Source organism: Molothrus ater, chromosome 18 (genome assembly GCF_012460135.2).
Source record: "Molothrus ater isolate BHLD 08-10-18 breed brown headed cowbird chromosome 18, BPBGC_Mater_1.1, whole genome shotgun sequence".
Taxonomy (NCBI): domain Eukaryota; kingdom Metazoa; phylum Chordata; class Aves; order Passeriformes; family Icteridae; genus Molothrus; species Molothrus ater.
Window position 1 is genome coordinate 9,085,289 of NC_050495.2, and position 26,577 is coordinate 9,111,865.

The 26,577-nt window shown below is 43.3% G+C and overlaps 1 protein-coding gene across 1 annotated transcript in view; it reads left to right on the forward strand.

The window, feature by feature from the left end:
- MED13L (mediator complex subunit 13L) overlaps positions 1-26,577 on the forward strand; it is a 164,466-nt gene that overhangs the window by 114,580 nt on the left and 23,309 nt on the right. Inside the window, exons 5-16 of the mRNA XM_036393122.1 lie at positions 3,611-3,756; positions 5,534-5,728; positions 6,112-6,303; positions 10,191-10,353; positions 11,183-11,287; positions 13,583-14,311; positions 14,962-15,184; positions 15,621-15,726; positions 16,609-16,733; positions 17,891-17,990; positions 21,281-21,501; positions 24,576-24,781. Of these exons, the coding sequence (XP_036249015.1) occupies positions 3,611-3,756; positions 5,534-5,728; positions 6,112-6,303; positions 10,191-10,353; positions 11,183-11,287; positions 13,583-14,311; positions 14,962-15,184; positions 15,621-15,726; positions 16,609-16,733; positions 17,891-17,990; positions 21,281-21,501; positions 24,576-24,781 (2,511 nt within the window). The remainder of the gene's footprint in view (positions 1-3,610; positions 3,757-5,533; positions 5,729-6,111; positions 6,304-10,190; positions 10,354-11,182; positions 11,288-13,582; positions 14,312-14,961; positions 15,185-15,620; positions 15,727-16,608; positions 16,734-17,890; positions 17,991-21,280; positions 21,502-24,575; positions 24,782-26,577) is intronic.

The following is a 26,577-nucleotide window of genomic DNA, read 5'->3' on the forward strand; positions in this document are numbered from 1 at the left end:
ACTGGGGCTCTGCCTTCTCTCAAATCAAAGCAGGCAGCCTTTCTTCTCCTCCCTTGGTGGGAGCTTGTTCAAGTTCAGGCTTCCCTGGGGAGATTTCTTTCCAGAAGATTTAAGAAGAGGTGATTTCCATACTGGACTGTTAATTTACTGTGGTGTTGGAGTGTTATTGGCTGTAGGGGTGTCCCGGTGCTGCCATCTCCTGCCCAAACCCCACTGTGACCTGCTCCTGTCCTGTTGCTTCAGCAGCTTTAAAGGAAAGTATTTACTTTGCTCTCACTTACTCTTCTATTTCAAATTTGCCTTTTGATGCCCTCTTTTTTGTAATCCACATCAAACAAGTGATTTGACAGTTTTCCTAATGCCTGTGCCTTGCTGCTGCCTCTTTTCTGACATCAGACTTGATGAAGCTATTTTGGGGTAACTGTGATTTGAGGGCTTTCAGATCCCAGTCTTAACTTTGAGGAGAATGTAAGCAGCTGTACAATTTATTGGTCAGAAAATGCAATTAATCATACACAGTCAGTGGCTTTGTGGACAATTGCTTACAAAGTAAAGGAGAAACAAGAGGTTTGTCTGCAGCCCGGAGGGCAGAGCATGGCAGCTCTAGCTCCTCTGTGGAGAAATAAGTATTTTAAAAATGCTCAGCCTTGAAAATAGGATGGATATGTACAAATATAGGATTCTTAAATTTTCACTGTGTTTTTCTAAGGAACCTTTAGGGATCTGGCTCCCAACTGCACTTTCCAGGTGTGTCAGGAAGTTGCAGTGGTTGGGACAAAGCAAGCTTAGACACTGTGCACTGCATGGCAGCAAAGGGTTTTCAGGGAATGGGTTCAAGTCCTTAAAATAATAAGGATAAAATGCATACCATCAAACTACTGTTTCAATATCCCTCTAATAAGAAAAAGAATCAGTTGTGTTCAATTAGTTTTTTTTTGTAGGATCTTCTTCCCCAAATCCCAAAGTAATTGTTACTGGCAGTTTAATTTGCACATTTGTGGTATAATTTGAAATCTATAGGGGGCATTTTAACTTTATACAAGATGTACATTAGTACATACATTCCAAACTCTGTTAGGAATTGCACTATCTTGGCATTTTTTTCATGTAGAGTTTGAAAGCAGAACAGGTTCCACTGGGTATTTATCCAAACCTCCCAAAAAATGGAAACAACACCTGAATCCATCAGTTGTTCCCTTTCTCTGCCAATGTTGTGGAGTTTAAATGTAGTTGAGTTTTCATAATCTTCATCTGATTTTTTATATGTAAGTAAATGTAATGTTTTCTTTAAGTCATTTATACTAACTGAGGAATTGGCATTCATAAAGTTTATGGGAAGCCCTAAATATTACATTGCCAAGGTATTCAGCTACATTTTTAGGCATCTCAAAAGTTATTTGAGGTAATTAAGGTCCCAGAGGAAACACCTGAAAGACAGCTAATGTCAGCTGCAGGTGATTAGGTGTCAAAGTGAAGGCTTGATCTTTCTGTGTTACAGAGAAAAAGGTACCTGTAATACTTAAAAGGACACAGATCTTTTGTTACAGAAGGTTATTTGACATTGCTATTTCTTTGTATTTCTGTTAATAGATGCCTTTTATTTAAGCAGTTGTTTTAATTTTAGCACACAAGTCTCAGTGAAGGTAGTGGAGCTAAAAAAAAAACAACAGTTTTGTTCTCTGCTTTGGAAATGCTGACCTGCTGCACATGAACTCTATGCAGACATTATCCCCACTTGATCTTACACTAGATTTCTCATGGGGTTTTTATTTATTAAAACCTTCTTTATATTAAAGTTGTTCACGCTGTGTAAGGAAACTAATGGACTTTGTTTAAATGATTGGACTTTGCTGTAATTTTGTATTTCTTGTATGTGCAGAAATCCACTGTTCAGGGGGTTTTATTACATTAATTGATTTGCTTCTCTTCTTGGGGCAGGACAGAAATACCTGGAGTCTGACCCATTTTGTCCCATGTCCTGTTCCCTCCCTTCCCCCCATGTAACACAACAATCCATTTACCACTTCATCACTGAGGACAGTGAAATTTCTTTCTTTAGTGAAAATTGGAACATAATGAAACCTTTTATTTAGTGGAATTATTGTTACAAAGTACTTCAGAATCGTGGATGGCAGCGCCAGGGAAGTGTGGCTGTTGCCTGTCCTTACAGTAACCTTTTCTCTCCAGATTTTTCTCAGCTGAACTTTTTCTTCTGGTCTCTTATTGTGGTAGGATTTGAGTCTCACAGAAGAGTAATTTGGGCTACAAGATGAGAAGTTACTCTGCCCAATATGTGGAATCATTCAGAGATTTAGTGAGATTAGAGCAGCTCCCAGTTCTAGACCATCGGTGCCTTTGTTTAAAGCCAACTGGCAGCAGTAGCAGAGCAGTTGGTTGACTTAAACGCTGAAGTGAGATGGTTGTAATTGCCTCTGGTTTTTCCTCTTGGTGCAGGTACTGAGAGCTGTGTGTAAAACACAGGTCCCGTTAGGGCTGGCCCTGTGCCAAAGCCAACACCCATAAAACTGCGCACAGCTCTTGAATTGGACAGGAAAATCTCTGCACACTTACTGCAGCTCTGTACATTTTTAGTTGATTAAAATGAGGATTAAAAGCATGAAGTGTGCTTTGTTTTCTTTTTTCTTGTGGCTTTGTAGCAAGGAATATTTAAGCAAATACTTTGCTGTGATGTGAGTCACTCTATGGGGGTAGAATGAAGTGAAAATATTTTCAATGCAGTTCATTTCAAGTTAAATTTGGTCAGCAGTGGCAAATCCATGGTTCACCTTAGGTTGCTGACAACTTTCTGTAACGTTCACGTGCTTTTATATTTTTTAATCAAAATTCTCATTAGATGTTATGCAAACATCTTTCCTATTTCTTTGTTTCTTTTCAACTGGATCTCATTGTGGGGTTGTGATAGATGAGTAATGCGATGATTGACACTCACAATTAACAGACAAATATCATGGATATAGGTTAAGAAAAGTTGGTTTTTTTACCCCCTGAGTTGTTATCAAGGGACAGCCAGGGTTGGGATATTTGGGGGGGGGGTCGGCTTGTCACTATGGTGACATCTGACCTCCAATCAAGATTTGAGAAAGTAAACTCCACCACTGGACAGTGAAGAAGGAGTTGATGGACAGAATTTTTGGGAGGGATTAAAAGGCAAAACCTCCATTGTGTGGGGGGGAGCACATGGTGGGGAAGATCCTTTGCTCCCAGCACCGTACCATTTTCTCTGTTCAGTCTTCCGTTGTATTTTTGGTAAGGTTTAATAAACCTATCTAAATTTATGAAAAGTGAGTGGCTATTTCTCACAGGGTGAACTTTGAAGAATTTCTAAAGACCCATAATTTTACCCCTTGAATTCTGCTTAAAATCCCATTTATTTGTAATGAAACAAGTAGGAAAACACATCGATGAGACAGCTGCAAACATTGTCAGTTATTTGTCTGGTGACAGATCCCTCTGTTTACATGATTCCCGGCCAGGCAATGAGCCTCAGGACAGGACAGGAGGGTGTGTGCTTGGCTTCGGAGCTCTGAATTTCCCTCCCGGATCCCATTAACACCGATAAATGTTTCCTTTTGTCTCCTCTGTCCTGCAGCGAGCACTTGTCGTGTGCCTTCACGTTCTTCCTGCACGGGGAGAGCAACGTGTGCACGAGCGTGGAGATCGCCCAGCACCAGCCCATCTACCTGATCACCGAGGAGCACATCCAGATGGCCCAGAACTCCCCCTCGCCCTTCCAAGGTACCGAGCGCCCGGGACATCGGCCCTGAGGGGGTGGTTCTCCAGAACTTGCTATCTGTTCATTGGTGGTAACCTTCCATGCCAAATGTCAAAAACGCCAATCACTCGTTTTTAAAATTCTAAAAGTTTAATAGTAATAAAGTGGTTATAAAAATAGTAATATAATTAGAGTAATAATAATTTGAACCATTTGAATTAGGACAATATGAGACAATAGACACAAAGAGTTATGGACGTCTGGGTACTTTTCCTGGGCAGCATAAGCTGGAAAAGGGACCCACGTTAACAGAGGATTAACCCTTAAAAACATTAACCTGTTGCATATTCATACACCTCATACATGATGCATACATTCCATTCAAACAAAGGATTCTGTCTGACCATCGTCAGCTTCTTCCTCTGAATCCTAACGGTGCCTTCAAGCCTGAGCAAGGTGGGAGGAGGTTTGTTTCTTCTGATAATACAGCAAGAAATTCTTTTTCTCTGAAAGATTTAGGTGTCCTGTGGCTGCTATCTCACTGCGAGTCCTTTCTTTAAAAAAGTATCTTACATAGCATAGTTTCTATTTTAACATTATGTTATAACCTAAAACTATATTTAGCACACTAGTTAAGAGAATTAATATAGCATTACTTTCTAACACAACACATATAACATTCATTTAAATATTTGAGAAACACCAATCATAAAAACCAATCATAAATCAAACCAATGTGATTTGTTTTCACACCAAACAAATCAATCATTTCAGTTTAAAAAGACTTAGTATTTAAGAAAGTCAGTGCACACATGTGGTTTTCTGACATGGTCTCTTTGTGAATCCTATGTGGATGCAAATGCTGAGCTTATCTGGTTCAGGACTGCTTTTCATTCATACATTGGCACCTATTTAGTGGTTTATTTTAAAAACAAGGAGTGGTGGGTGTGAAAATGTAGCCGAAACAATTAAAAACTTTAAGTATCTGTGACTATTTATTTGCCACTGTAAGAAATTAAAATTTTACAGAATTAAGTTGATGGCTTAGTAAATTCATAATTCAGTTTTCATATGATGCTCTAAAAAAAAAAAAAAGAAAAACATTAAGAATTTTGAGTCATTGCATTATGCTGTCTTTACTACAGTCTGAAATTATAATTTCAAAGCAATTAAAGCAAGAAATCTTAGTAAAGTTCAACACAGAATAAAAAAAAACACCCAGAGACACACGAAATGATCATTTATAGAGACGTTAATTTATAGAAGCTTTATTGAAAACATTTTGTGTCTACATATAAAGCTTTGACAGAGGCTCAGGCACTTCAGTCATACATTTTATTTCAGTGAGCTGAATTCATGACTCAAATCAAATACAACTAAAAGTGAAATTGAGTCAGAATGGAAATACCTGTTGTTAAGAAAGTAATTTTCCTTGTTCGTTGTGACTCTTCTTTATGTATTATCTATTGTTTTTAAAGCTGAGAAGTCTCAAATGTCCCTGTCCTGTCTTCTTTCCATGAGTGCTCATCCCTGAATGCTGTTTCACTACACTGGGGTTGCTGGAATTTCATTCACAGTGGAAATGATGAACCCAAACTGCCACGGGGTACTGTGTTAGCTCAGGAGGGCTCAGTGCTCTGTGGGTTTGGATTCACACCTGCACTGGGTTTTGCAGTGGCTTTCCCTGGACCCTTCAGTGCTCAGGCAGAGGCAGAGCTGGAGCAGCCCTGCTGTGGGAGTGTTGCTCATTCTCCTGCCGTGCTGCTGAGTCCTTCAGGGCTGCTGTTTGTTGTGTTGCAGTGCTGGTGAGTCCTTATGGCCTGAACGGGACCCTGACGGGCCAGTCGTACAAGATGTCAGACCCTGCCACTCGGAAGCTGATGGAGGAGTGGCAGTACTTCTACCCCATGGTGCTGAAGAAAAAGGAAGGCATGAAAGAGGAGGAAGAGCTGGGCTATGACAACGATTTCCCTGTGGCAGTTGAAGTCATTGTTGGTAAGTTTCAATATTCTGCCTGAAGGATTATTTTCCTCCCCATGATTTGAAAAAAAAAGTCATCTAATTAATCAGAAAGAGCCATTATAATTTTCCTATATTCTCTTGTAGCTCTCTTGACACCAGAACATCTGAGTAGTTCTGTCGCCTCAAGCTTTTGTACTCCCTGTATCCCACATGCCATTATTCACTGGATTGAGCTACTTGGTTCAGCTCTGTGCTGGTTACAGAGGGCTGGATGTATATTAGCATGGAAATCCTTAGCTCTTTGTATTTCAGATAATAAATTTTGTCAAATTGACATTGAAAACAAGTGGAAGTAGCTGTGGTTGCTGGATATTATCAGGTGTGTCTAAGACTTGTGGTTTTCCATCTCTCTGCAGGGGGTGTGAGGATGGTGTATCCTTCAGCCTTTGTTCTCATCTCCCAGAGTGACATCCCAGTGTCACAGAGCTCTGCCAGTGCTGCAGGCCACATAAATGTGGGACAGCAGGGGCTTGGAAGCGTGAAGGATCCTGTCAGTACCTGTGGGATGCCCCTGACTCCCCCCACCTCTCCAGAGCAGGCTGTTATGGGTAAGCAGTGGCCTGGGGAGATGGGCTCAGACTCTGGGTTTTGCTCAGCTCCTGGGGAGTGCATGTGTGAGCAGGGGCAGGGTAAAGGCAGGCAGGGGAGAGGAGGGTTGCGGGGGGACTTTGTAGGTGTGTGGTGAAGGGAAGCCAGTGCTGTGACCACCCCTTTACACAAAACAGGGTAAACTCAGTTCAGCTCCCCTTCCTGTAGGCACATCTGTGTGCAGTGCTGCAAAGCAACACAAACCTCTCACCACCGGGCAACCTTCTGCTTGAAAATTTTTGAACCTGTTGGGGAGCTCTTACTAAAATTCACAGAGCAATAGAAGTGTCAAAGACACAAAGGCCCTACAAGTTTCTGTGAGACTGTGCAGCCAGATGGGGCTAAAGAATCCTTGTTATGCCCTCATTGAGGAGCTCCCAAGCTTAGCCTTTATGGGATAGTTCTGTCACATCAACAGGGTCAGTCCTGGAATAACAGAGCCATTGAGGTTGGAACAGACCTCTAAGATCATCAAGTCCAACCTTTGAACCTTGATGCAAAGGCAAAGAGAACATGTCTGGATTCACTTGTCCGTGATTAGAGCCTATAGATGAAGACAATCAAAGTATTTAGTATTTACTGCTAATAAGTCAGAATATGAGATGTAAATTCACTTGGAATGGTGTTTTTCAAAGGAATTGAGAGTTAAAATAAGCAAGAAGCCAATTAATGACTAACTGAAGCAAGACAATCACCATTTAAATAACAATCTCTGTTCAAGTATTGATGCATATTTTAACGTGCTATTGTAGTTTTAAGATTTTCAAAACCCTGTTACACTTGTACAGTATTACAAGGGGGATTCTATTTTTGAATATTCATAAACTGTATTTTATGTAAAAGTGTTGATGTTGTCCAATCTGGCAGTCGCAGCTTCTGTTTGATCTCTGCTATTGTTTGAGGGCAGCATTAATTTGTATCAGAGGGGTGCCTCTCCAGTAAACAATGAAACAATTCTTTTTTTATCAAAAACCATTTTAAAAGACTTTGAAAAACTGGAGAAATGGATTGGAAAAGCATGTCATGCAGTCCAGAATCACTAATGGGACCCATAACTGGATTAGTGTGAGGCACAGGAATAATACTTCAGTTCTGCCCAATACTGTTTAAAATGTGGCTTTAGTGCCATGTCCAGTTTGGAGCACCTAAAGATGTGGACAAAATGTCTGGAGTCCAAGAAAGAACAGTGAGAGTGATCCTGGATTTTACAAACAGGACCTCCAGGAAAAGATGGAGACAGAATTGAGGTGATTTAGTCTAGAGAAGTGGAATTTCAAGGAGAAAAAGAATAGGCTTTTCTCTGCAAGCAGTATGTAATGAATCTAAACTGGAGCGAAGCAAAACTGGGTTAAACAGGAGGAACAACTTGCTCTGAGGAAGGATAATGAAATGTTGGAGGAAGTTGGCTGTTGGGAAGCTACAGAAGTTCCATTAGCAGATGGGTGATGGGTTTTGGGAGGTTTGGCGGGGGCATTTTGTAAGGCTGTTTTTAAGAAAAAGATTAGTTAAATTTGTTGATCCAGCTTTAAAGCAAGGACTGGACTAGATGATCTCTTCAGTTTTCTTTTAGTCACATTTTCCATGGTTGTGTCTAAAGTATGTAACAAAATAAATCATTGCTGGAACTGGAGAAGGGCACTTTTCACCAGTGGAACCAGTCTGGACTGCAGGGGTTGTGTGGTGGCCCCTGGTGGGGGCTGTGTCCTCCACTCACTGTACCATTACCTACCAGAGGTATCTCTCTGTGTTCCAGCACTGTGCCAGGGATGTTCATGGACAAAAATTAGTGTCAGTGTGTGAGAACAAAGTGGTTTTGCCTGCTGTGCAGTTCTGTCTCCTGTTATGTTGTATATTGCTGTATTGTATAGTCTCAAAATATTACATAATAATGGAAAGCAATAATTAATGCATTCCAATGTACCTTGAAAACCCTGGTAGTTCCTTGGTTATCCTCTTGTCCTTCCCTTCCCATCAGACTTATTCTTGTTTTCCTCCTGCTGTTGACACGTGATGCCTCTGTGTCCATGTGATGTTTGTCTATACATGCATTCCTTCTCCAAAGGAGGGCACATTTGCCAATTCTGAAGTTCTGACCTGTTTGTTTTTGATTATCTGTCAAGTTCCCACTCGTTGGAGAACATTTGAAAGCCAGTGAAGTGCATGGTTAGAGGCACAAACCTCAGTATGGCCAGGGGTTTCCATGTTTGACTTTACAAAAAGATAATCAGGGAAGATCTAACTGGAGAAAGAAATAAAAATGTGAAGAATGAAAGAAGATGCAGGGTTAGGCAGCTTGTGCACCATTTCAGAAGTTGTGTTTTGCAAATCACCTGGTGGCAAGCAGCAGGATTCCCTGTTAGCTGCAGTGATGTGCAGCTCTGAGTCCCTTCAGCACTTCACACTTGAGGCTGCTTGGATTGCGTCAGCGGGAGGACGAAGTGTTCTGTACCCTGGCGTGACCTTGTGAAAATGCAGCAGATCCCTCCTGGCTGTTCCAGCCCAGAGCAGCGACTGCTCCCCGGGCCAGTGGACAAAAAGCTCCCTCTGCTGCTGCAGCTCGGCCTTGGCAAGATGGATGTGCTGGAGTTCAGTTCAGCTAAGCAGAAACACATTGCAGGGCAGGAAAAGAAGCATCTGCTTGTACAATAGCTGGTAAAAGCTGCTGCATCACAGGAAGGAATGGAGTGGAGAGAGTTTTCAGGCTCTCAAACATGTTGAAGTAATATCTTCATTTGTTATCTCTTTGATAACCACACAGAAAATACATACTGAGAATATCATATGCTGTGTTAATAGTGTATCTACTGGTGATAAGCTGTTGGAAATTTCTGTAGTAATGTAGATCTCAACTGGAAAATCTCACCAAAGCCAGTTTTGATTTTAATATTTCAGTTCAAGCATATTGTAAAGAAATGGCACAGAATCCCAGCGTGGTTTGAGTTGGAAAGGACATCAGCCTCAATCCCCCCTGCCATGGGCAGGGACATCTTCCACTATTCCAGGTTGCTCCATGCCCTGTCCAGTGTGGCCTTGGACACTGCCAGGGATGCAGAGGCAGCCACAGCTTCTCTGTGCCAGGGCCTGCCCACCCTCCCAGGGAACAATTCCTTACCAATCTTTCCCTGCCCTCTGGCAGTGGGAAGCCATTCCCTGTGTCCTGTCCCTCTGTTCCTTGTCCCAAGTCCCTCTCCAACCCAGAGTGGGGCTCTGAGCTATCCCTGGAGCCTTCTCTTCCCCAGACTGAACACCCTCAGCTCTCCTAGCCTGTGTCTGTAGGAAAGCATCAGTGATCCATTCATTTCTTCAGTGAGGTTTAATATCAAGTATAAAGAACTGATATTTCTTTGAAATAATCTACATAAATTATTAGTTTTCTTAATAGATGCTTTTAGGACCATCCATATTACAATAAATTTCATCTTTAGAGCAACTCACCAAAGACTATATAAATTCAAGTTTAACATACAGGATGATAATGAAAAAGCTCTATCTTCACTATTTCTTGGTGATTCAGTCCAGAGCTGTAGGGGCTATCTAAAGTATCTCCATTTATTAGGGAGTGTATTTTTTCTAGTTACACAGAGATGCAGAATATACAGAGTGTATCACATCACATGGGGTGCAGTACTTGCACAACTCTATTGCCCATGCCTGTGGTACAACCCAGTGCCATCTTTGTTACCTCAAAGGACGTGTTGCTTTAAATATGTTTGTATGGATGCTCTGAGCATTCCCAGTGAATGTGAACATTGGTGTAGTCAGCAGCCTGCTAAGAGACTTCCAGGAAAAAATAACAAGTGACAATATGAAGAACAGTTCTGACATTAATGCTTTATTTCTCTTGCAGGAGAAAGTGGCTGCTCTCAGAGCAGCATCAGCCATCCAGCTGTGCAGGAGGGGACAGTCAGTGTCCACAGTCCAAAGAAAACAAGCAAGATTACTCCCAAATTTCACAACCGTATTGTTCACCGTGTGTGGAAGGAGTGCATCCTCAACAGGGCACAGTCCAAGTATGCAGCAGTCCTCATGCTTTGCTTATTTATAACACATAATATACAGCTAAAATTGTCATAGTTTGCCTTATTGTTATTCTTTACAGGGTTCCTTTGCCACCAATCAGAGCTAATGATGCCAAACACCATTATCAAAGAAAATGTATTATTAAAGAAAATTTATCCCTCTGTTCAGCTGAGAACTCCTGACGCTTCCCATTGAATTTGCAGTTGTGTACCCTAATTGTGACAGTCCTTGAGGTCACACATCCATAGGTTGTGCCTTCAGCCAAGTGCTCTCAGATTTAGAGATGGCAGCTTCCATCTCCTGTTGTAGTTACTACACTGAAAGCTGGGTGGCTGCAGGACACATTGTATATATTTGATATTTAGGGCTCTAAGGGGAGTATATGTGAAACCTTACATGAGTTAGACTAAAATTTCAATTGACAAGAGTGTATAAATAGATGTTAGTATCATAGACCTTTAGTACTGGAGATTTAAAGTGTATCAGGGCATGGTGAGCCCTGAAATATTTATTTTTTCCTATATCCATGCAATTTCCTCATTTGGTATGTCAGACTAATTTCCAGAAACAGTTTAAATGGCTTTCCCCTTGTTTCTTGTGCTTGGACTCCAGACAGAGTTATCTGACAGAGAGCTGAGACCTTCCTCTTACATAAATCAAACTGTAAATTTAAGCAGTAGTGCAGGGATCTGCTGTCAATTTCGAAGGTCAGGTAGAAGGAAATAATTTATCTGAGGGGAACATTTATGAATTACGTACATTTTAAAAATTTTGTTCCTCAAAAGGTGGTGATTACTAAAATAATTTTCTCTTCTTCAGGAGGAGTCAAATTACAGCTGCAAATTTGGAGGAGGAAGTTCCTAACAATAGTGTTTCATGGGATTTTGTGGATCCAGTCCAAAGAGTCAGTTGTTCTTGTTCCAGGTGAGCTTTGAAGAGAATAAACATTTGTCATATTGTGAGAGCCCTGCTTAATTCAGATAGAAGTACACTTACAGAAGGGAGTTACCTCAGCTTTAGCTGAGACAAGAGGAAATTGTAATATCAAACCTGTGATCACATTTGGGGGATGAATCTGCATCTCAGCCCACTGTCACTTTCAGGATCCCAGTGGAAAAATGATGGTACTGGGGCCAGGATCACTCCAACAGTTCCCATTCATAAGGAACTCATTCTGCAGCTTTTCAGAGCTGTAACCTTTGGTTAAGTTGTTAAGGCTTGTGGTGAAGAGAGCAGGATCTTCCTAAGTTTGTGATCATCCTGGTATTTGGAGGAAGAGGAAAAACATACTGCAAATCACTTCATGTGCCTCTGGTTAATCTGCCATGGCACCAAACCCACAGAAGAGAATATGAAACCTTTGCAGCCTGGTCACCCTCTGTCACTGGATCAGAAAGAATTCACAGTTCACTCACACAAACACTTTAGGAGGTTATTAAAGTTATCTGTCATCTTTGGGTGGTTAAAAGTCCAGAACTCCTCACTCAGGAAAGGCAAACCATCATCACCAATATGTTTAACCATTCTTAAAACTATCAGAGAGCTCTTAAAGGGCTAGAAAAGGCCCCAGTTTGCAGTGAAATAGTCCTGTGAAACACTTTTACTGAAATCCCAAGGTCACCATCTACTTGTAAGATAGGTGATAAAAGCACCTTGACCAAAAGAAGTTATTCCTTAAGGATGCAGTTCTTCTTTGTGTAGTCAGAGGAAGGGATGAAGGGACTGTGCATCCTACAAGGGTGGAATGTTCAACCTGGAGACTCCCTGCTCTATCCCAAGTAAGAGGATTCTTTCTGCAGCTCTTCCCCCTGATTATAATTTGTATTTATATACTCAAGAATTTGGAACAGATTAATGTTTTGTCAGAATGCCAAGTGTTTCCTGTGGAAAACTGAGGTCCAGCTTTGCCTGGAAAGCAAGGGGATCAACAGTGGGCAGTGGGAGCCTGGTTCTGTGGATAAGTTCAGCTGCACTTGGAATTTCACTCTGTCTGTTCATTCCTCCAGTGATAACTGCATCATGCTGGGGTTGGTACACACAGCAACTGGGAAATGGAAACATTATCCTTAAAATGAAGGCAGTACCTGGTTTCAAACAGCAATAAGTACTTTGTGTGTAGCTGCAGAACCTGAGCAGCTACTGGCATATAGAAATTGTTTTAGTCATTTCTGTGCCCATTCCATGTACTGGATAAATGACAGGATGTGATCTTAGATCTGGAGTCTCAAAGGGCTGTCTGGTACTCAGCATCAAATTCAGTCTCCTGCAGTCCCAGCTTGGTGTATGAGGAGCAGAATGTCTGAAATAATTCTCTGCAGTCAGTTAAAATACGGTGAATGATGGAGAATTAAGGCAATGAAATGTTACAAGAACATGCTTAAGGCAAATCTCCAGTTACCAGGGCATTAGCTGCACATTAGGGTGATTGCAGGCACAGACCATCTGCTGCTGCAGGGAATCTGCAGCGTGTCCTGGGAACAGCAAAGCCCTGCAGAAAGCTGGGATAACCCCACACAGCCTGGATGCTTCCAGGGAACAGGGACAGCAAGCACAAAATGTTGTGTCTGAACCCATATACAGGGTTGGGTGTCTCCAATGTAGCCCACTTCACTTGTGATCACGTAGGTTATCTTTTTAAGTAAAAAGCACATTACATGTTTTGAAATGGGTTTTTGTTGTCCTGTTGTTGTTCATAAAATAGGAATGGAGTGATTCGTTCTGAAATGGTGTTTATTTTTAAACAGGTTTCAATGTTAAGCACAAACACATCTTTCAATTTCTGTTTAGCTTAATAAAATCAAATAAACAGCTAAACAAAAAGACCTGAACAACAAAAAAGACCAGTAAAAGTATGGGCAGAGTTATATCCCTGTTGTCACATCGTTGGGAATCATCATCAGTATGATGAAAATACTTGTTAGCAGGACCTGAAACACTGAAATTCAATCCTGTGCTTCTCAGTCTCAAAGATACTGGATACAAAGTCAAAAATGCCACATGAAGCCAGTAATAAGATTGTATGTTACTGCATTATTTTGTTTTGAATATTTAAAAATATTTATTCAAACTTTCTCCATCAGGCAGAAATTAAAAGGCTGTTAAAATATCAGGAGCAGACGGGAGGGTTCTCAGGGCTGTTCTTTGCGTTTGCCTTTCCCCTGAGGTGGGTAACTGCCCGGAGCATGCAGTGAGTGCTTTCTCCTCCTCCTCCTCCTGCAGGCACAAGGTGTTCAAGCAGCGCTGCGCCGGTGCCTCGGGCCGGCCGCCCACGCTGCCCCAGCCCGGCTTCCCCGTGGGGACGGCGGCGGCCTCGGCACTGCCCCCTCCTGCCTCCTCAAAGCACAAAACCACCGAGCGGCAGGACAAGGGAGAGAAACTGCAGAAAAGGCCCCTGATGCCTTTCCACCATCGGCCCTCGGTGACTGAAGAGCTCTGCATGGAGCAGGAGGCGGCCGGGCAGAAGCTGGGCCTGGCCGGGATGGAGGCCGCCTTGGAAGTCCCCAGTTCCAGGAAATATGAGAAGCCGCTCCCGCTACCTGCTAGAAATGCAAGCAAGCAAATTAATATGAATCCTATGGATTCACCCCATTCCCCCACTTCCCCTCTGCCTCCCACCCTGAGCCCCCAGCCCAGAGGTCAGGAGGCAGAGAGCCTGGACCCCCCTTCCGTTCCTGTGAACCCAGCACTCTACGGCAGCGGGCTGGAGCTGCAGCCGCTGCCCAGCTTAGATGACAGGACAGTCCTGGTGGGACAGAGGTTACCTCTGATGGCAGAGGTCAGTGAGACAGCCTTGTACTGTGGCATAACTCAGAGCAACGAGGCCGTGGACGTGTGGAGGACCTATAGTGTCCCTTCGAGTGACGACCCCGAGTTCCGGCCGCCGGAGCTGCCGTGTGAGAGGTATGATGGCAGGATGGAGATCAACCCCGACAGCACTGCACTGAAAAGGTGAGAGAGCACTCTGAGCAGGGGAGCTGGGCAGCTCTATTCATCACCAAACTCTGATTTCTGCTTTTCAACTGAGAAAGGCTAAGGCTTCACCATCACAGGTGCTGCAGAGAGCACCAAATAGTTAAATAGAAACACTCTAGTGCAGGATGCTTGCCTTTTCCATTTCTGGCTTTCTGCTGGACACTACAAAACTGATCACTTTGTAACCTATTTTTGTATTTTATGCTAGCCTAAAAATTACTGTAGCATTCTGATAATGCATTTTAAAAAATGCACCAGAGAGAGTAGTTAATGAAAATGTATAGGAAAAATTAATTGAGGAAGAGTTATTGAGTTAAAAGACTACTGGGTTTGATAATTACAATGGAGTTTGCTAGGCTGGAAAGGGTTTCAGCCTGAAAAACACAGGAAGGCTGGACTTCAAAGTGTTTTCATTTATACAGTGACAAAATTGATTCTTTCATTGTTCCAAAGTAGGTCTTAATACAGTAAGGTATTTAATGTTTAAATATATCCAATACATCCTTTATTTGAGGAAAAAAACATTTCTACTTGATCAAGGGGGATGGAGTGAGCTGTGTTTGTGACAGCTGCAGATCATGCTGTTTTTTTTTCATGTTGGCCTTGCTTGTTTATTTTCACTTCAGGCTCTTAGCACAACCTAATAAACGGTTTAAAATTTTGGAAGAGCAGAAACCAGTGCAGACCCTGAACTATCTTGACCCCTTGCCTCTACTACAACCCCCTGGAGAAGGCTGGGGGGACACCAGTGATCCGTACACCTTTGAAGATGGAGACATCAAGTACAGTTTCACTGTCAATAAAAAATGCAAACTTGGGGCTGAGAAAGATCCTTTGAAAAAGAACAAGGTAAGATGCAAATCCAGTCTTTGGCATTAATGATCTTGTGGGATTTATCCTGTGCACAGTGTTTGCTCTACAGCTCTCTGGAAGACACAAGTCTGTTCCATAAAACAAAATCAGACATGTATATATTTATATTTAATTTTTTAAAAAACTATTACTTTATATTATCATGTGCATGATGCTCCTTATGTATCTTGTCCTTTATGGAGCTGTTTTGGTGTTTGGCTGTGCAAGTAAACATTCTAAAAGATGTTTTTTCCTGGAGAATTTGAGGTGGTTAATTACCTGGACTGGCTGTCAGAGTTCAATTGATGTCCATGGAATCCTTTGTAAATCTTATATTCAACTCAGACCCCTGACTCTGGCTGGACATAGGAAAACATTTATTCTTACATAGCTTAAATTCATAGTCATGAAATCTCTTTGATTTTTTGTTTAGTCAGAAGATGGGATTGGTTCCAAGGAAATCCCCCCAACGGGTCATTCCACACCAGTTCCTGATGGAAAAGATGCCATGTCCATTTTCAGTTCTGCTCCTAAAACTGGTGAGTTACAGTTCTTTAATTCGATCTGCAAAGCAAAAATACCTATATGCCATAACATCTGGAGGGAAAAATCACATCTGAACTTTTGTCTGTAACATCAGAGCTACAGACAGTCCCAAGCTGGAAAAAACTTGATTTTCCTTGTCCTTTTTATGAAAAAAATGATATATATTTTAGATATTAAATGAGCAGCAGCAGCTCCTTCCTTGTTTCTTGGCTGACCCTGGGTGGTTGCTGCTCAGCCTGCAAGGCTCCAGCAGGGCAGAGGGCTCAGTGCTGTGGGGCAGAGGTGCTGCTGTGCTGCTGCCCGTGCTGTGTTTCCCTGCCCGTGCTGTGTTTCCCTGCCCGTGCTGTGTTTCCCTGCCCGTGCTGAGTTTCCCTGCCCGTGCTGAGTTTCCCTGCCCGTGCTGAGTTTCCCTGCCCGTGCTGTGTTTCCCTGCCTGTGCTGTGTTTCCCTGCCCGTGCTCCATTTCCCTGCCTGTGCTGAGTTTCCCTGCCCGTGCTGTGTTTCCCTGCCCGTGCTGTGTTTCCCTGCCCGTGCTGTGTTTCCCTGCCCGTGCTGTGTTTCCCTGCCCGTGCTGTGTTTCCCTGCCCGTGCTGTGTTTCCCTGCCCGTGCTGTGTTTCCCTGCCCGTGCTGAGTTTCCCTGCCCGTGCTGAGTTTCCCTGCCCGTGCTGTGTTTCCCTGCCTGTGCTGTGTTTCCCTGCCCGTGCTCCATTTCCCTGCCTGTGCTGAGTTTCCCTGCCCGTGCTGTGTTTCCCTGCCCGTGCTGTGTTTCCCTGCCCGTGCTGTGTTTCCCTGCCCGTGCTGTGTTTCCCTGCCCGTGCTCTGTTTCCCTGCCCGTGCTCAGTTTCCCTCACTCTGCTCCCATTCATGCTGGCAGACCCGCGGCAGGAGGGCGCTGCCGGCAGGGCCGGCTCCGGCAGCCTCACCCAGGTCACCGACCTGGCCCCGTCCCTGCACGACCTCGACAACATCTTCGACAACTCCGACGAGGATGAGCTTGGGGTGAGTCCTTGTGGGGATGAGTGTTCTGTAGGCCAAGAAACAGGTTCCTAGTGGGAATGATTCTCCCTAAGAGATAGGAGAGAGTTTCCAGGTAGGCAGACTTGGATTTTAGCTAGGAAGGATTGCTGGCAAACAGAGAGATCTTCAGGAGATCCATCCTGCATGGACAGACTGTAAGGAGCTTCCATAGGGAGAGCCATGCAGTTGCTTTATAAATCCATTATATCTAGTCTGTGTCCTGGACTTCCATCAGAATTTTTTGTTTGAGGATTATGGTGGAAAAGATCCAAGTTTTATTAATTGGTGATGGGTTCTTTTACCTTGTCTGAGAACCTGCCCAAAGAAAAATAAATTCAACCTTACAGGATTCCAGTAATTCTCTGAGTCATGTTACCTCATGTTCCTCCAAGCACTTCATTTCAGTGCAAAGAGAAATAGTTGCTGCATGTTAAGAAATACAGAGGGAAGTGCAGATTTTTATCAGTTATGAGGGGCAGTAAATTGCCTGGGAAGGCAAAGATTTGGATAGTCACTATCTTTAAGCATAATCTAATACAACCATAATGATCCAGAAGGTAGTCTTAAAGTGACTGTTAGTAGATAACAGTGTTTAAAAGTCTTATGCCTTTTCTTGGCAGGACTTTATAAGTGCACCAATTTCCTTATGGTGGTTCCACACAAACTGCACTTCAGATGCCACAGTTAATATGCAAATCTACCAGAGGACTGTTCTGTCAAAATAAAAAATTCCTTTCTTCTCTGAAGTTGCCCTGGACAGCCCTAATGTTTTTCCTGCCTTAACATTTGCCTGTGTTGGGCTTACTCTGTGTCATATTCCCATTACTACCTTGAAGTAATCCAAACATGGAAATAAATAGAGCAGCCACATGCATTTCAAGCCCAGGGCTTGTGATGAAATTTTGAATATAATTTGTATGTGTATAGAACTATAAAAATGCATACTTATATGTATGCATCAATTTATGGGGGGATATATAGACAGGCAAATTTTTTTGTTGCTTTTAGTGTTGAAAGGGGAAAAAATCCAGACTCCTTGTGGGCAGCGGGTGGGGGAGTAGAAAAGCAGCCGTTGTGTTTGCTGTGCAGTGCCACCGAGAGGTGTCAGGCTGTGCTGACTGCAGCGTTTGGTGTTGCAGGCCGTGTCCCCAGCCCTGCGCTCCTCCAAGCTGCCGGCAGCGGGCTCCGAGGAGCGGCCCCTGGGCAAGGACGGCCGGACCGCGGTTCCCTACCCTCCCAGTGAGTACCGAGCTCCTCAGCCCACACCCCGCCCCTGGTCACTGCACAGCCCTGCAGGGGCTCCGGGCTCACTCAGGGGGCTCCTGTGCTAGCTTTTAATGACGGCAGTGGTAATACAGACATGGATTTTTAATGAGCCTGCTGATATGTGAGGTACTCTTCTGTTGACATTGTTGTCTTAGTCTGGAACTATGGGAGGGATTTGTTACAAATCTTCCTTTGGAAGCTTTCCCCTTTCTTCTCTGCTCACTGTTGGGCACTTCAGCCACTACCAAATCCCTCTTTAAGTATAAATCCTTCTACTTAACGAAATCGAAGAATTTAAAACCATGGCCATGATGGTTCAACCTGTCTTGGAAGAAAATTGCATTGAACGTTTGACAAATTAAAACTAAAATCACCTTCAGGGTTTAATCTGGATTTGGGAAAGGCATGATTAAAATCAAAATGCTGGGTTCTAATTGGAGGTATAGTGTAGACCTGTTATAGGTGGTTGTGGTAGTGATGCTTCTGCAGGCTCTTTACATGGACAAGGGAGGTGATGGGAGTGCAGGAAACTTCTGAAATTGTATGAAATTACATTAAAACAACAGGGCTTCTTTCTAAGGACTGCCAACAGCTGTTGGGAATGGTAACTTGTACTCCGAGGTTTGAGGGCTTTGCTGCATTTCTTGCACCCGACAGGAGAGGGCAGCCGGGGGGGTCGGGCTCTGCTCCCAGGGAACAGGGACAGGAGGAGAGGGAACGGCCTCAAGTGTGCCAGGGGAGGCTCAGGTTGGATATTGGGAAAATTCCTTCACTGAGAGGGTTGTAAAGCCCTGGCACAGCTGCCCAGGGCAGTGCTGCAGTCCCCATCTCTGGAGGGATTTACCAGCCCTGTGGATGTGGCACCTGGGGACATGGGTCAGTGGGGCCTTGGCAGTGCTGGGAGTGGTTGGAGTCGATGATCTCAGAGGGTTTTTCTGACCTGAACAGGTCTCTGATTCTACTGGTGTAGGTGGCATTTCTCTTGAGATGAAGGAGAAATGTGTCTGTGTTTGTGGGACAGGAGGAAGGTGAGAATTTTTGGTATAATAGTAACAAATCAAATTACAAATTACTTTGTGGTGAGAAGGAAAGAGGGTTTGATTTCTGTGGCCACTATAAGCAGAAATCCAATCTCTCTGCAAATCATTCTTTAATACCTTCTCATTAACTTCAGCTGGTAATGAGAACAAATTGAGGTGAAGAAAAAAACCAGTCTGAAGGAGATGAGTCAGAGTTTTATGGACCCATAAAAGCTGTGCTGATTTACTCAAATGTAGAAGTCTGAAGTATACAGAGATTGGATTTTGACAGGTTTAGTTGATCCATAGCTTTTTAAAATATGCAAAGCTTTTTCAAGCATGACACACATGAAAATGAATGATGATAGTTGCCTGTTGCTGTAGGGTTGGGGGATTTTTTGTAATTAAACTTTTTTATGAATCTGCACTGCAGAATTTTGCTAAGTGGAGTGAGCTGGAGGTGAGAAAATGATGTAGTGTGAAGTTAAACAGATACACTCCCCTTGTAGCCGTGGCCTTGCCACCAGCTGTGGAGGCACAGCAGTGTCTGTGGGGAGCTGAAGTGCCTTGTACAGCATCATAAATTCCTACTGGCCACCCTTCATTTTCACCTTCCTCCCTGTCCCCTTCCAGTGCCTAAAGCACCTCTCTCTGCTGAGAAACAGCTGCCAGCCTGAACATTGTATTCCATACTAATGTTCATGGAAAAGAGTTTCTTCCATTCTGCTGAACTTTTTTTCAGCTTTAATTTATCCTGTATCTGGACAAGACTAAGGGCTTTTAAATTCAGATACTGAAAGAGTGGGGAAAAAAGAATATGGACAGAGTGGGAATAATTCATAGCCCATTGTTTACTCTGCTGCTCCAGACTGTGAAGGACTGGGTTCAGCTGGGACAGCTATTACCAACAGAACTGCGTTTTGAGAGGACTGCCCCTATTTGAGTGGTATCCCTTTGTCTAAAGAGTTCAGTAGCCTGACTGTGTCATCTCTGAGCACAAAAGCATCCCATGCAGGGCTGGCTCTGTTAAGGTAGAGTGGAGACACATCCTGAGGCTGCAGCATCCTACACAAATGTACTGTTAGTGCAGGTATTCATAGTCCATAGATAATTCTAATCCCATCTCTTATTTCTGCCTTTTTCTGTTTGTTTTTGAGAACAGTACTTCTTCTTACCTGTTGGGATTTCCACAACAGAGTGTTGGCCAGTCAGAAACCCATCTGTATTAATTTATGAATTTTCCATTATCTTTAGGCTGCAGATGTTACTGAGTATAAGGGTGTCCTTGTGTCCCATCAGCTTGGGTATGGAAATGGGATTGTGCATTAAATCTGTCCAAAAAAGTATCTAAGAGGAGACACTTGTGGGAATTCACCCTCCTCTAATTAGAGTGGTTAACCACTGATGGTTTTGTCCAGAGAGGATTTGTCCTAATTTAAGTCAGGAAAAGAAAGCATTTATGCTGAATGTGACACAAAATAAATGTGGAAGCTGTAGTTGGAAGGAGAGCATGCAATACTTTGTGTTTGATTGCATTACACTGTATAGAGCATCTCTGTTGGGGTTGGTTCTGCTTAAAGAAGAAAAATAGACAGTGGATGATTCCATTGTGTTCATTTCCTGAGAAGTCATTTAGGGATCTTCCTGGCTTAATATCTTGCGATGGAAAATGATAATTTTGTGGCTTCTCTGGCACTGGAACTTTGGGATGCCTGGAAGTCTGCTCCTGGGCAGAACTGCCTGTGTTTGTGGCAGGATTTGTGTTGCAGTGGACCAGACAAGGCTACAATGACCAAGTGGAGAAATCCAGCTCAGGACACATGAATTCCAAAGGCCTCCTGGTTTAGGGCTAGGTCAGCTCTGGCAGAGGGAGAAAATTCCTCTGTGGCTTCTTAGAAACAGTCAGTGGTGTGAGCTTGGTGTTAATGCCAATTCAGCTCTCCAGTTATGAAGGATTTATTAGTTGCTGGTAAACTCTGCATTTGTTTGTCCATCTACCAAGTTGTTGTTTCTGCTGAACAATAACTTTGCAGAGTATCCCCAGGAATTTGGGGAATTTATCCCTAGGAGTTAACTTTTGGCCTACACTTACACTGCTGTCAGAACCCCAGTAAATCTGGAGAAGCTTTGCTAGTTTTTAACTGATGAAATAAGAGCTAGCATTGAATTGGTCTCTTCTGTTTTATTGAATTTCCTTGAGCATGTATATTTGAATGATTAACTGTGTTATTTCATCCTCTTCAGCTGTTGCAGATCTCCAAAGGATGTTCCCAACACCACCCTCTTTAGAACAGCACCCTGCCTTCTCCCCAGTGATGAGTTACAAAGATGGAATAAGTTCAGAGACCGTGACTGCCTTGGGAATGATGGAGAGTCCTATGGTCAACATGGTTCCAACACAGCTGGCTGAGTTTAAAATGGAGGTGGAGGATGGATTAGGTAGCCCTAAACCTGAAGAAATTAAGGTAACATGCCAGCAGTGTGGGATTTTTACAAAGTCCTCTATGCACACTTTGAGTTTTATAAACAAGTCCCATGTAGTGTGTGTAGCAACTAAAAATGTGAGCTGGACCTGTGTAAAGAACCTGTCAGCCTGGAGCTGGAAAAATATTCTTTTCTAGTAGAAGAGCTTTTTAATTGTTTCCCTGATTTTAACTGTAGACATTTTGTAATATTATGTTTGTACTGGTTCTGGGTGTTCTCAGGAAACAGTATTGTATGTGAAATGAGCCCTGTGCCTAACAGAAAGAATGTCCATGTGTGGAAAAACACCACACTTGTGGCTAAGTAGCTGTTAAATGATGTATTTCTTTAGATAATTTCTCTATGGCACCTTTGCTGTGCCCCCCTCCCTGCTGCCACGTTGGCACACAGTGGGATAAAGTGGTGCATGTAGAAAGGCTGCCTTTATCTCTCTGAAATGTTCCTTTTTTGGTTAGGGTTGAAACTCTATGAGAAAGCCCAGGGGTTGAACTTGCTCTGTTTCTTCTTCAGCTGATGTTACTTCACAAGTTTTAAGGCCAGATGGGACCATTCTTATCTGACTTTCTGTATAACACAGGTCAGGTAATGTCACCTAGTTCCTCCTCTCTCGAGTCCTGTAGTGTCTCAGTAAAGAGCTGTTTGTAGCTGGGGACTCTGGGTTCCTGTGACATCCCAGTGTGGCCATTTCTCCATAGCATCCCATGGAGGGACCCAGCATCAGCACTGATATACATTGGTTGTGTCATTGTTCCATCACAGGGTAAGAGCAGGGCACAAATCATTCTGCCTGTGTGTCCTGCATTACTGAACTTCTGGGGCTGCCTTTTGTCACCTTTGTCAGAAGGTACAGTTGCCATATTTCCATGCATACAGCCTAAGGGTTTTTTTTTTTAATAAAAATGCACTTTTTGTGTGGAAATGCACAGCATGTTGTTCTGCAGCAAGCTGCTCTGTACACAGGGAATAAAAAGGGAGATGCCCACTCTAACTCTGGCTTCCCGGTAGTCCCCAGCCTTTGATTGTATAGCCTAATTCTTCTCCTTCAGACCCACTCTGTCCCTCCTGTGCCACAGCCTGTTCCTTCTATTTCAGCAGCTGTCTCTGTCCCCAGCACCACCTCCTTCCCTCTCCTTTGTGCCCATGTTGGAATTGATTGAGGGCTGATTTTTAGGGGTCTGCATTGCTGAGCCAGGGACACACTTGCAGCTGCATGGACAAGAAGTGGCTGTGTGTTGGTGTGAGGATACTGATGGATGCCTTTGTTCAGTGTAAATGATGTGCTCAGCTGTCAGCCAGGACATTTTCCTGCCAGCAGGAATAGCATCCCTCAGGCAGACTGCAAGGGAGGCTGTGGCAAGTCCACAGGGTGACTTCTTCCACAGGAGCTTTCAGTTTAGTCCCTGGGAGAGAAGGGAGTCCCTGTCCCTGCCAGAGAGCAGGACAGTGTGTGGGACAGAATTCCAGGCTTGTGCTCCCATGTTTTGGTGCCAGTCCAGGGTGTCCAGTCAGACCCCAGAATTCCCAGCTCATTCCCCTGCCAAGGGCTGAGCTGTGGGGAGCTTGTCCCAGCACTTCTGTGGAGAAAGGGGCTTTGCAGATGTGGGAGGGAATTCCCAGTGTCCCTCCTGATGGCAGAAGCCAGCTGGACATCAGGACATGGCACAAGTCTGCTTTGGTACTGCCAGATCTCTCCTTCCTTCCTTCCTCCCTCCCTCCCTGAGCTCTCACTTGGAGGCACCCTGGGAAGAGGCACCTTCTCAGTGTGTGCTCCAGGACAGTCTCCATTGCCCATCTTGAGCTGGTGCATCCACAAGTTGTTAAGCCACTACAGGGGTTTGAAATAAGGTTTTTTATAAGGTTTGTAAGACTTTGCCTTGCCACAGACCTTGCTGGTTTTTCTCTTCTGCTTGTGCAGTAAATTGGTTTTTTTCAAGAATAGGATAACTTGGGCCTGGGAAAAAGAAAAGTCTGTCTTGGAATTCGTTGAGCTGAAGGTTTTGGAGTGGGAGCAGGTTTCAGGGTGTCACTGATACCAAAGATATTTTAATCTCCCTCACAGCCATTACAGGAGTATTAAAATACTTCAATTCTGCCTGAGAACATTTCCAACAGCACAATTGACTTGCTTCTGTGTGTGTCACACCTGCTCATACACACCAGTGGGGGAAACAAGCACTAAACCCATTGCTGATCATCCTGAGAACATGGAAGTAGATTCCTTGTGCTGAGCATTCAGCAGCTGGAGATAGAAATCCACACATTCCTCATCCCTCAATGCTTGACAAGGTGCAAGGGAAAAAAATGCAAAGCTCTAATGAGATGTTAAATACTGAGACTGCTGTTACTGTTTTCATGCTGATTTTTACTTTGCAGTAGTGCCTCAAGAGGACTAATTCTGTTCTCCTGAAAGAGCTGGAATAGCTCTAGAAACTCTGGCTGAAGTTCTTGTCATCACTCTCTGCAAGCAAATGTGACAGTCACTGCAAGCCCAGCTGGGCTGAACTTCATTGATAGCTAATACTGTGTTTTCTGGATTGTTTAGATATTTGGATTTAATACTCCATGTAATGATTGGCAAAGTGTGCACTGTTATTGCCAAAGTGATGTGAACCCCCACAGTGGGGGTTATTTAGAGACTGCCTCAAGGCACCTCAGGGTTCCTCACACTGTGACAGCCTCTCCTCACTGTCAGTACAGAAGTCTTGCAAAGATCAACCTTTTAAGTGCCTAAATGAGGTGCTAAAAGTTAGGTAGTGTGAAATTTTCATAGTGCACTATTCATGTTTCAGGCACAGCTTGTCTGAAATGAGCCTGATGCAATTGTGAAACCTTCTGCCATAAAGCTGTGCAGCATCTCAGGATAACAGGGAGCCTCAGCTGAGTTTCCTTGAAGGAACTACTCTTGAATGCCTTGTAGAAGCAATAAATATAGTTCATTTGGGGGTAAAAAGGTAATTGTAGAGGGTTCAAACAGTACAATAGATTTTAATTTTAAAAAATATCTAAAGAGCAGCCTGACCACATTGTTGTAACCAAGGTCGCTTGGATGTTACAGGATTTTTCGTATGTGCACAAAGTTCCATCATTTCAACCTTTCGTGGGCTCTTCCCTGTTTGCTCCACTGAAGATCCTGCCCAGCCAGTGCCTCCTACCTCTGAAGATTCCAGATGCCTGCATCTTCAGGCCTTCTTGGGCTGTCCCTCCAAAAATTGAACAACTTCCATTGCCACCTGCAGCCACTTTCATCAGAGATGGCTACAAGTAAGTACAGCCTTGGAGGAAATGGGTCTGTCAAACCCATGCCTAAAGCTGGGTAACTAAAATGGTTGTTTGTATTGACAGTGCTTTAGCCTGCAAATGTATTTTAAACCTTTTAGGTTTGTCATTGACTGAGATCAAAACAGTTCTGAAAGCAGGAACATTTAACCCTGGCCTTGGCAGTCAGGGGTGTTAGTGTGTCCACTCTTGATGCTTTTAAAAGAACAGGAACATGCAGTGCCTGAGTTAATGGTAATTTCTGATACAAGAAAATAATTGTAATTCAACTGAAACCACAAGTGTTGGGGAACAAAATGAATGCACTCAACCCATCACATCTCTGCTGTCCCATTTCCATGTTCAGCCTTCAGCCAGGCTCCCTTGTGTCACTTTGAGCTCCAGCCTGGTGATCTCTGGTCCTGGTGATTCCATTTGCCATTCTGAAGGCTCTGAAAATGTTGAGTGGGCCAGTGAGAGCTCCCCAGTCTGTGTTCCCATGGGAGCTCCTCTGAGCTCCTGTGGTGTCCCTGAGTGGGGCTGTGGGGAGCTGCTGATCAGACAGATCTTGGTCCATTCCTGTCCTGTCCTACCCTTCCTGACACCAAAAGAGGAGAGTGATGTGACCTACAGGGAACCACTGACACTCATTTTCAAAGCTTGGATTCCTCACTCAGTTCTCAGAAATTAGCAATGTTTATGGAGGAAATTCATTGCTGGAGGTTTTGAAAGCTAGCAATAATTGCACCATTAAATTAATAAAACCTCTTAAAAAGCATAGTAATAGTACAAAGGTCTCCTGCTGCACTACTTCACTTCTAGAGGAAGCAGTCTGTATCTTTAAATCAGTCTGTAAATCTTTTAAATCAGTCCTTTTGCAGCCCCAAAGGGTCCTTCAGTGTTCTCAAAAGAATTGCAAAGAAGAAATTGTAAACCCTTGATATAGTGCCTAGGGAGCAATTTAATTCTCAGGTTTTTTCATAATAGTAACTGATGCACCGGGCCTGAGCTGGTTATTAATTTCAGGTATTTGTTGGGGGAAAAAACCCTTTCATTTTCAATCTAATCCAATTAGAGTGAGGATTATTACTGCAGGCTTCCGACAGAGTGGTGATTGCCAATCAGGGTTTCTAGGTCACCTTTTCTTATTAGTCTGAGGCACACACTCTGCTGCAGCTTCACAACTCCTTCAGACTCTGCTTCATTATTTTCCCCTCTCCTGCTTTGAGTTGGACACACATCAGTTCAAGGTAATAAAGTGGTTGTAAGGAAAGAGGTCTTCAATGTTTTCCTTTTCAAGTCACTAATGATAGGTGGGCATTCAAATGCTAGTCCTTTACAATGACACACAAAATACACTGTGAGGACAGACAAACATGGAAAAATCCTGTTTCCCCTTCCTTATCCAGAGACTTATTGAGATCTTACACTCTTTCCTCATTCTGATATGTAATTTACACAGTACAAGAAAAGTAAGCAGGTTAGAAGAGATGTGGAAAGAGAAAAGTAAGATCTTTTTCTTTGATTGGGCCCTTATTACCTGTTTCTTGAATTGAGTCCTTGAAGATGGAAGACAGATCTCATGGGAATGTACAAATTGTTCTGTGGTCACTTGAATTTGGCATGGAAATGACAAAAACAGAGTAATAAAACTCAGTCATGAATGGAGATGACCCAAAAATACGATTCTTAGCTTTACTGGACTAAGACTTTGTAATGGAACATATCCCATTGTGCCACAGGCTGTGTAATCCGAAATGAGGATTTGCATTTATAGAATCAGACATACAGAGTGTGTCCAT